The following is an 11,223-nucleotide window of genomic DNA, read 5'->3' on the forward strand; positions in this document are numbered from 1 at the left end:
TGAGACCCTGACTCAAAAAACCAAAAAAAAAAAAAAGAATTAAAATTTTCTTTAATGGCTATAGGCTACGTCCTTCATGGGTACATTTATTTCAGGGTCTTTGAACATTTTTAAAAAAATTGTCCCAATGCAGTTTTATAAATGATGTAACTTTGTGTGGTGTGAGGAGATCTTGAAGGGCATTTTGATATATGGCTGAGGGATTTTCACTTATGATTTTTCATTCATTCATTCTTTGATTTGAGATGGGGTCTCCCTGTGTTGCCCAGGCCGGCCTTGAGATCATGGTCCTCCTACCTCAATCTCCAGAGTCACTGGGAGGACAGGCATGCAGCACTGTGCCTGGCTTATGAAATAATTTGTCAAGACCATGGTTTATCTCACGGGTTGTGAGTATTTTGGCTTGCCCAGCTTGCTTTGGTTGCATCTGGTGATTGCCTTCTTGCTGGGAGAATCCCCCAGTGAGGATGGACATCCTGTAGCAAGAGTGCGTGCACGCGCGTGCACACACACACACACACACACACACACACACACCCACACACACCCCTGTCTGTCTGTATCTTCTGACCTCCCTTTTCCTTAGGGTTCAATCATGGAACTTTACCCTAATAATGATCTGAGCCAAGCCCAGTCACTTCCCAAAGACCCCACCTCTAAACTCTACAGTCAGATTACGTTTCCACCCTTTAATACTTGATCGAGGGAATAAATTTCAGTGCATGAACCTTGGGAGCCACACGCAAACTGTAGTACATGGTAAGGGCAGCGAAGAGGGTGATCTTTGATATCAGGATTCAGTGATGGCAACAGGAGTAATTCCAAATGAAATTGTCTCTTGGATAAAACCTCTGGGTTTCAAGGGGTCTGTACTTCGTACAACAGTCTGGTGCCCCCCGAATAAGCCTGCCTGCTCATCTGTCCTGTGAGTAGGGATAGGTTTCCATTTACTTTCTTTTTTAAAAAATTCTTATATTTTATAAACAACTTGTATTTTTATTTATTTATTTGTACCAGGGATCAAACTCAGGTCTTTGCACTTTTGAGGCAGGCTCTAGAACCACTGAGCTAAATCCTCGGCCATTTTCTTTTACTGTGTACTCCTGTAGTAAGTTTTTTTTTTTTTTGATAAATAGAGACAGTCCATTATATTCTATAAGTTTGTGGTGATTTTAATTTTAAAATAGTTTAATTAGTAGCCACTCCCCATCGCTTGGTAAAAATCAATATTCCAGAAAATAAAAGTGCAGGTATGGTTGCGTTGAGTCTCATCTGGCACATTGCCAAGTTGAAGGAGTAAAGGCAATGCCACCACAGAGTCTGTTGCATTGGTAGATTGATTACCTTGGGTTTAAGGCACTGGAAAAACAGCAAGTGCAAGGAATGGATTTCTCTGAACTCCACTTACCTGTCTACAGACAGATCCTCCAAAAGGGTCTCCCTTGTCACCAGTTCTTTTCCATGGAGTTTGATCAATAATGGAAAGATGACTTTGCAAAGCAGAGTGAGAGCAGACACCATACCCAGACTTTGCCACAGACCATCCATCGTCTGTTCTTCCAGGGGCCCATTCATCTTTCCTCAGAATCACTTACTATTCCAAGATGTCTTTTCTCGCCAATGAAGAAGATATAGAATCTCCTAAATCGCACTGGTGCTTTGGTTTTACCCCCAGCTCTTAACAATTTCTCCTGTTAATCTCCCTATTGTATGTTTAGTTATAGGCTTGGTTATCAAATCAAATCCTCATAGGTTCCCTCTCCACAGCTGTTTTCCAGAATATATGTATGCAGGGAATATATGTTTCCCTGGGGTTCTGGGGTTTGTTGTTGTTGTTTTTAGTTTTTTGTTTGTTTTGTTTTTGCATTACTAGAGATCCAGTCCAAGGCCTTACACATGAGGGGGGGCAAATGCTCTACCACTGAGCTACACCTCTAGCCCTGTTTGTTTTTTTTAAAAAAAAATCATATATAATTTAATGATTTCATTTTAGTTAAGCTCAGAAGCACACATTTCTTTTAATTGCTTTTTTCTGTCTGGTATCTCTGACAGGTTGCTTCGGGAAAAGGCTGGACATTAGTTTGTTTTTGTTTTGTTTTGTTTTTTTGTGGTACTGGGATGGAACTTGGGTCCTTGTGCTTGTGAGCCTTTAGATTTCTTGAAAAAAGATCTCTAAAATCTAGTCCTTTAGGTCTCCATAATGCACATCTGTTGTGTGCTTGTTCTGTGTAAGGCACTGTACTCAATGTTAGGGATACTATGGCTGAAAGGAGTATTTTGGCGAAGTTTTAAGAAACTTCCCTGTGGTTAAAAAAAAAATGCCATGTTAGAAAGTTAAGGAGCAGGTAAACATTCAGTTTGATTATATTTTCTCTTGTGGCTTGAAAATCATAGGCTTTTATTTCTATTCTGTTAATTCTTGAATCATTGTAATTTCATGCAGTCAATATTTGTTTATATATGTTTGTGATAAAGTTTCTCTTCATATTGAAAGTTTATATAGTGTAGTGACTAAGAGAATGAATTCTGGATTCATACTACCTGGGCTCACAATCAAAGTTCTCTATACCTAAAATTGATATGTAAAATAGACATAGTGATACTACCTTTTCTCCAAAGAACATCTCAGAAGAGTTCTTAAAATAAAAATCTGCTTGTATTAGTTATCTTTTCTTTCACTCTTGTTCTTGAAAGGTGACTTTTTACTTTTTTTTTCTGTGAAAGCATTTATTATTGATAATTATTTTATTTTTGTTGCTTTGTATTATTCTTGTTTCTGTTTTTACAGTTGAGAATTCAGGAATAGTCGAATTATCTTTCCTCTGATATGTAGTGTGTCTTTTTTGTCAGATTGCACTGTCAATACAGAAATTATCTCATCTATTTCTAGGCAACCCCTACCCCGCCTTACATAGGCAAAAATAATCTGACTTTGATCAACAAACATATCTACTGTTTCATAGTCTTTGTTTTGTGGTGCTGCGAATCCCTAGGGCCTCTTGCATGTTAAGGAAGCCCTTTGTACTACATCTCCAGCCTTATAGACTGTTCTTTAAGTGTAACATAATTTTTATAAAACTGTTTTTCTGTATGTCACATATTAAGCCTTTAGTTGGGAGACATTTTTCATGTTACTTACTATTCTTCTTGTGTTTTCCTTTGTAAAGGAGTGGACCTACCCTATGAGACGAGAGATGCAGGTATGGCAATTTTTCGTTTAAGTCAACCCAAATGATTATATAAAAACCTAATTTCATGAATGATTTGAGACCTGTTGGTCTAGGTTCTTCATTAAATTTTTAAAATAATGACTTTTTAATATATGTGCGCATGTGCACATACTTAAGTGGTCACTTTTAAATCTGAAAAATGGAATACTAAATTTATATCCCTTTTTGCAAGCAGTTTGCTGTTTGTCTGGCTTAGATCTTCAGTTCAGGAGTGTTGACTGTGAAGCAAATCAGACTGGTTGTTCATTTTTGTGTCTGTCTAGCCAGCCATCCATAACCAAGTCCCTAAAAGACTACTTTGATTTTAGAATGAGTTAAAGTGATAACCAACACTCTTCTTTTGCATTGGCTGCATGGCTCATCCCAGAATCAAGCCATGTCTCTCATTTCTTAACTTTTAACTGCATATCTTTCTCTCAATGAAAATTAACTTCTGGGTTGGGGATTTAGCTCAGTGGTTCTGCTGTGCTGATCCCGAGTTCAATCCCCCCCAATCAAAAAAAGAAAATTAACTTCTAAGAAAATATCTGAGTACATCTGAGGCATTTTATTTGATGGTATGGGGCATGCAGAAATGAGTAAAAGGTAATTTCTGAGTAAAAGAAGCTGGTGGGACAAACCAGTCCCATACGTAAGTAACTATGTATTCATAGTTAATTTGCTTCTATTACCTATAGATAATAGTTATGATCCTGTTGTATCTTGTGCTACTTTTGATAATTCTAAAGGAAGGATTTTCTTCATGGCTGTTTAATTTTTAGAACACAGAGAGTAGAAATGATATTAGGGAGGTCTAATTAACCTAAAAGCAACGATATTTGTGTTCTACCTGAACTGCTTATAGAAAGCACTGTGTGGAAGTTCAAGTATCAGACTTTTCAGAACTGCATTTAAACTTGGAGTATCTCCCTTAACATTTTGGAGCGCATCTCCATTTCTCTTCCCAGTCGTTTACACGGTGTGGCTAGGAAAGTTTCCCCACATGACAAATTTTTAAGCAAATTCTAATTGAAAAAAACCCACAAATCTAGTGATGTGGTACATATTTGGTAAAGATCAAAATTGCTAATGGTAATTCTTTTTTCTCTCCTTAGGAAATTTTACCTGGATTGTTCTTAGGCCCTTATTCTTCTGCTATGAAAAGCAAGGTATGAACTTTAGGTTAGGTTCACCAAGAGCTTTAGTAACCAGCTTTCTCTGGTAAGTTTTTTAGTAATACAATTTTTATTTTAGGAAGCACTTACAATACTATGTAGTAACAGTAATTATCACTATATAGTACCACCCTGTTTCCCAATTTTACTGGATCAGTGGTTCTTAAATGTTTTACCACAAAGGAAAGTTTTTATTTTCTTCTTTGTAGTACCCAAGATTAAACCCAGCATTTATTTTCCTATATCTCCAGGCTTTTATTGATTTATTTTTTATTTTTAAGTTTCTTTATTTTGTACTGTTGAGGATCAAACCCAGAACATGCTAGGCAGTGCTCTACTATAGAGCTACACCCCACACCTTGTTTTTTGTTTTGTTTTGAGACAGGGTCTCACTAATTTGACCAGGCTGGGCTTGAATTTATCTGTCTTCTTGCCTCAGCCTTCCTGAGTCTGGGATGACAGCTACACCCCATCACACCTACAAATGAGGTTTTATATTTTATTTTTCTCAGGAAATCTATGAGTTCGGAAGTTTTATCAATCAAGCCAAGCATGTTGGTGCATATGTGTAATCTCAGGGCTCTGAAGTTGAAATAGGAGGACAAATTTGAGCCTGATGTAAACAATTTAGTGATTTAGTGAAACCCTGTCTCAAGTGGGGGTGGTTTAGGGATGTAGCTCATTGTGAAGGCCCTGCGTTCAATCCCCAGTTCTGGAGGGAAAAAAACAAAACAAAATAGGTTAACCAATAAGATTGACACTTAAAAATGTATTTACCCTCTAAAAATATTAAATAACTGTGATAGTTAATTGTAGCTTTTGAACACTATGCAATAATAATTAAACCCCAAAGTACAGAAATTTAACATTTAACCTTTCTCTATCAAGGATAAGTGTGTGTTTTTAATTGAAAGTGTTTCCTCTTATTTCTGTTTTTCCAGATTTAAGAAGTCTGAGTAACATAGGTCGGGAAGCATTGTGATATATAGATTCTCTATAGTCCAACTGTAGCAGACTTCTTCAGTTACACAGTTAAAATGGGAAGATCTGCTTTTGATATGTATAGCAAAGTTCATGCCACTTCCTAGAGGATTTAGCTCTGTGAATTGTGACTGGTACTTATTCTCTCGGAGTTATGTGTGAAACATTGTCTAGCAATGGTCTTCCCTAATACCGTGAATATTCAGAAGTCACTATACTTGTGCTTGGTATCTCTGTGATATGTAATTTATGCAAGCAAATTTTAGGTGATTGGACACTTTTCAAAAAGTGATTGCTCTTGAGACTGAAAGGTTTGTTGATGGTTGGGCATGACAGAGTAATTCTGACAACTAGGTTGGAAACAAGGGGTGTTTGTAACAATAAGCACTAGGGAAGGGAATCAGATGAAGTAATTTAAATGTGGCTGTGATTTTATAAAAGACAAATGTAAACAAAGTTATTTCCCAACACTAGCCTTTAAGATGACTGTAGTTTGCTTTTTTATTCCCATTGCGCTCTCTCCTCAAGACCTCCTTCCTCAGTTTTCATTTGGACTTCTTAAATTTGAGAAAACTTCTATGGCAGTGTTTTCTGTCCCACCCTGAGTCACTATAATGCAGTCCCTATTTCTTTTCTTACTGTCATCCCAAAATAATATCTTTGAACAACAAAAAAATAAGGCTGAAGAGAAACCTTTGGGAATAAATGCCTTTTGACAAATTCAGATTAAATAAAGGCGACAAATTTAGTTTCTTGATAAGTAGTGAAATTATTTCTTTTATAAAATTTTTCCATTTATAGTTATAAGTTAAGTTCATAATTTGCTTTATATAAACAAACTCTTAAGGTAAAAAAAATATTCTGTTTGCTATTACTTTGATTCCCATTTTGATAAGATTTTCTTTACTCAGTGACAGTCCAGAGTGCCACTGAAACTTGTTAAAACATGTTTTTATATGTCCTCTGGTAGTTTCTCAAATTAATATGGTAGTTTGAAAACTCCTGTAAGTAAGTATAAACAAAGGAATGAATGTTGAATTAAGTTTAGAGGTTGGCATAAATGTGAATATAAAACCACTTGATAATTATTAATCCTACCAAATTCTTTTCTTTCTACTTGGGGTGTACTTAGGAAACAAAAGATATTTAGCTCTAATCTCTTCTGACATAATAAAGTTTGTTGCAACAATTAACATTTAAAACTTCTGCAAACTATATTGTCATAATCCATTCATGCTGCTCTAAAAATGCTATTGACTGGATGGCTTCAACAGACATTGATTTCTTACAGTTCTAGAGGCTGGGAAATCAGTCAGTCCAGTTCTGGTGAGAGCCCTGCCTACTTGCTGTATTCTCACATGGTCAACAGTGCAAGTCCTTGTCTCTCTCTCTCTCTCTCTTTTGTTTTTTTTTTTCGTACCGGGGATTGAACTCAGATCCTTGCGCTTGCAAGGCAGTCGCCAGAACCACTGAGCTAAATCCCTGGCCCCCTTGTCTCTTTTTTACCTTTCATGGAGGTTCTGCTTCATGTCCTTGTTGAAGCCTAATTTTCTCCCAAAGGCCAGCTTCCTAATACTAACTACCCTGGGGGTTTGCTGTATAAATCTTGGGAGGGGACGTGAACATTCAGTTCATAACACACATGAATTAATGACTTTTGTCCTGAAGTCATAGTACTGTCATTCCGGTTTATTTCATACAGAAAGTGGGAATTAAAATATTTAGAATTGTAAGTTGAAGGTATTATAGAAAATGCAGGGTTTTTCTGATTTCTTATGCCACATGATCTGCTCATTGGGCCACTAAGTCCCTGGCCCTGTGTTATAAAATTTTAAATTATTATATGATTATAACAACCAGCCTTTTAATAGGTAGTATTTTCCCATTTTCCCATGATGAAACTAAGAATGAATGAGGTCAGGCTCTTAGCAGGACCGAGGATTGTAGCTTGAATTCTCATGATTCCAAATCCTGTGCTTTTAACCACTATATACTGCTGTTTTCCAAGTAAATTGTTTTTAAGATCTCATTGAGCTCTAGAATTATAGACATGAAATATTGTTGTTAGTCCTTTGAAGACATTTAATGTATTAATCTTGAATCATTGAACTATGTGACTGATCATTTCAAGTGAATTGTCATAAAATTAGCTTTAACCCTCTGCTTGGCTCAGAAGTAGGTCCTGTGTATTTTGGAATGTGTTAGAGTAAAATGACTTGTATGTTAAACTGTTTCTCTTCCCTTCTCCCCCACTTTTTTTCTACAGCTACCTATACTAGAGAAACATGGAATAACTCATATAATTTGCATACGACAAAATATTGAAGCAAATTTTATTAAACCAAATTTTCAACAACTATTTAGGTAGGAATCGTTGCTGTGGTTTATAAAAATATTGAGGATAGTAAACACGTAATCTAGTTTTTATTTCAACTTCATTTTATACATTTGTCTGCATATTTATTTTGTAAAGGTGGGCTATGTGGTACATAATTTTCAAAGTAAAATTTATTTCAAACGTTTAATCATTTTCAGAATGCAGAATTTAAAGGTTTAAAAGAATATGTATTAAAAGGTAGTTTTTTCTTTTAGCTCTGAGTTGCTCAGTTTCTATACCTAGAGGAATCTGTTATTACCTCCTTTTTGAATAATTGAGCAGCGTTTCTGGGTTTTTTAGTGCATATACAAGCTTTTTTTTCTCTTTTTTTTCCTTATTTTAGTCCTGGGGATTGAACCCAGCGCCTCATACTGAGCCACATCCCCAGCACATACTTAATTTATTATGCAAAGTCTCCCTCAGTCACTAAGTTACTTGGGCTTGGCTGGGATTTGCAGTCTTCCTGCCTCGCACTCCTTGAGTACTGGCATTACAGTTGTATGCCATCATACCCAGCAAAAAACATTCATATAGGTAAACTTTGATTTTTACACTGAATTTTTCAGCTTAATTTTTTGGAGATTGCTTCATATCAGTACTTATAAAGCTATAGTATGACTACTAAAGTACAGTTGAATATCTAATGTTTTTTAAGTATTATTTTAAATTCATTATTAAAAGAATATGGTACACATGAATAAAGGTAAAAGGGTGCACCAGCCACCTGAGTTTTATCCTGGGAGGCAGCTACTTTTGATGCTCCTTGAGTACCTTTGTAGAGGTATTCTATACTGTATAAAAGCATCTGTTAAAAGTATTGTAATGCTTCCCTCTATTGTTTATAAAAATGAATGCAAGCTGGGCGTGGTGGCACACTAGTAATCCCAGTACTCTGGGAAGCTGATATAAGAGGATCTGAAGTTGGAGCCCAGCATGGACAAGTTAGTGATTAAGTGACACCCTGTCTCAAAATGAAAATAAAAAAGGACCAAGGATGTTGTTCATTGCAGAGGCTCTGGCTTACTTTCCAGTACCACAAAAATAAAAAACAAATAATGTAATCTATAAATATGCATAAATACAGTGTACTCCAAAATATATTGTATGACCCCTGAATTTTTTGAAGTTTCTACCTGAAACAGCATGGAAGAATGTAATCTACTGTGTCTGCTCTTACCGAGAGGGAAGTTTCTTTCCTGCTGGTTATTTTCCTGTTTTAACTAGATGGATTTTTTTTTATACTAAAATATTAGAGAAATGTTAACCTGTTATTTAAGGGTTTAAGTACTATTCCATTAGGCAGTATAAAAGTCTGTGACCCAGTTCTTGGAAATGTGATACTTCAATAATTATTTTTGTGTTCTTTTCATGATTATCAAGAAATATTTGAACTTTTTTTATATATGAACATTTTATTTTTATCTGAAAGTGCTTATAACAACATGTTCTGTTTTCAGATATTTAGTCTTGGATATTGCAGATAATCCAGTGGAAAATATAATACGTTTTTTCCCTATGGTAGGTATCAATATTTTAGTATCATTTAAAATTTATTTATGATCTGACCTCTTAATTATCCTAAGACTTTCTGCTTTTACTTTATTATCTAACACTGCAGGGTTACTTTTTTAAAAAGGCAGTAAATTATTTGTAGAAGGTTTTTCAAATTAAGTTTAGCTTCTACATAATTTTTAAAAAAACTTTTAATAGTTGTATTTGTAGCATTTTAGAAATCTTGAATTAAGATAATTTTTATTCCATAAGTTAGCAGGAAATTATTTCCTGTGGATTTTATTTTCTCACTATTTTATGTTTATATTAATCTACATATTTTCTTTTTGCCTTCAGACTAAGGAATTTATTGATGGGAGCTTACAAACTGGAGGTAAATCATATTTCTTATATTTAGCTAGTGTTTATTTTGAGGAGGTTCTTTGTATAGTTATATTTTAGTTGGTAGTTTTCTTAAGTGGAGGACGGGGAAATTGTAGTTACATATAATAGAATATTCCAAAATTTATATTTTGCCAACTACTCATTTCATTTAGATACAGGGTTGGGGATGTAGCTCAGTGGTGCCGCTGCCTGCCTTGTAAGCACCAAGTCCCGAGTTCGATCTTCGGTACAAAAAACCAAAAAAAAAATATATTACTATTTTCAGATTCTCTGTGAGCTTTACATTTCTTTAAAAGTCTGTTGTATTCTCTATATAATAAAGACTTGAAAATTAGTAAATATCCTACTGGCATATATAGGATAGAAAATGTTGACGGAAAGACAGCTGTGGTGTGAAGACAGTCTCTGCCTCTTAGTTACTTTTCTTATTGCTGAGACACCCAAAAGTCAAAGGGGCAAGGACCTATTTAGCTCTCAGTTTGTAGAGGTTTCAGTCTGTAATCAGCTGGCTCCAAGGCAGGGTGGCATGGCAGAGAGGCAGCAGTTCTTGGTGGTGGAAGATAGCAAAAGCAATAGGGGAACCTTAATAGCACATTTCTGCCCCTTTTATACTCTTATCTAGGCTACTGTTATTAGGGCGGTTCCCAACCAATCAGTGGACTGATCTGGTAACCACTGCCCTTAATCCCAGCATCACACACTCTAGATTCAGCCATCCCTGAAAAAGCCCCATCTAAGTCTGCATGAGGCTTTGGGGAGACATCTAGACACAAACAATTAACAGTATATTTTAGCTGCTGGCTTAAGTGTTTCTCTGAGAATAACCATTTCTTGTTTTTTCAGGAAAAGTTCTTGTCCATGGAAATGCAGGGATCTCTAGAAGGTAGGAAGTTAGAGACAACCTTTCTTTCTCCTCTATTTAATGAATTGTTCTCTAAAATTTTTCCCCTTGTTTCTTTAGTGCTGCCTTTGTTATTGCATACATTATGGAAACCTTTGGGATGAAGTACAGGTAAGCAAGTATATTAACCCAGCTACAGTTTAAATTCTCATTAAAATAAAGTTTAATAGAAATGGTTAGTTTTTTGAAGTTAGTGCTTACCTTATTTAAAAGGCTAATGTGTTTTATTTATTGTTTTGGGGGGTTTTGTTTGTTTGTTTTAAAAGGAGGAAAGGTTTATTTGACTCATAGTTTGTAGAAGTTTTAGCCATAGTTGACTGGCTCCAAAGCAGGGTGGCATGCCAGAGAGGCATCACAGGAAGAAAGAGTTTGTGGCAGGCAGAAGGCAGCAAGTATCAAATGTATTTATTAATTGTTGAGTGAAAAATGACTTAGGAATTGGATAGTCTTATAAAAAATATCTTCCAAGAATAGTACATAGATTCTTTAAAAGGTCTTTTTGACCCCAAACAAAGCAAAAACCTAGTCAGTATTCAATATTACCTTTGTTTGTCTTGTAGAAGTATTTCACTCAAAGTTTGCTGTGAAAGTATCAGTTCATAAATATTATTTTAATTCAAATGCTTTGCTTATTAAATGGAAAAAGATTTACCATGCAGTGTGTACTTTATATACAATATATAT

General features: G+C 35.4%; 1 protein-coding gene across 1 annotated transcript in view; it reads left to right on the forward strand.

Annotated features, from left to right (window-relative positions):
* Styx (serine/threonine/tyrosine interacting protein) overlaps positions 1–11,223 on the forward strand; it is a 23,208-nt gene that overhangs the window by 3,781 nt on the left and 8,204 nt on the right. The window contains exons 2-8 of the mRNA XM_010632552.3: positions 3,168–3,200; positions 4,325–4,378; positions 7,632–7,729; positions 9,200–9,260; positions 9,591–9,627; positions 10,482–10,521; positions 10,600–10,650. Of these exons, the coding sequence (XP_010630854.1) occupies positions 3,183–3,200; positions 4,325–4,378; positions 7,632–7,729; positions 9,200–9,260; positions 9,591–9,627; positions 10,482–10,521; positions 10,600–10,650 (359 nt within the window). The 5' untranslated portion in view covers positions 3,168–3,182. The remainder of the gene's footprint in view (positions 1–3,167; positions 3,201–4,324; positions 4,379–7,631; positions 7,730–9,199; positions 9,261–9,590; positions 9,628–10,481; positions 10,522–10,599; positions 10,651–11,223) is intronic.

Source organism: Fukomys damarensis, unplaced genomic scaffold (assembly GCF_012274545.1).
Source record: "Fukomys damarensis isolate Sample0158 unplaced genomic scaffold, DMR_v1.0_HiC HiC_scaffold_17, whole genome shotgun sequence".
Classification (NCBI taxonomy): Eukaryota; Metazoa; Chordata; class Mammalia; order Rodentia; family Bathyergidae; genus Fukomys; species Fukomys damarensis.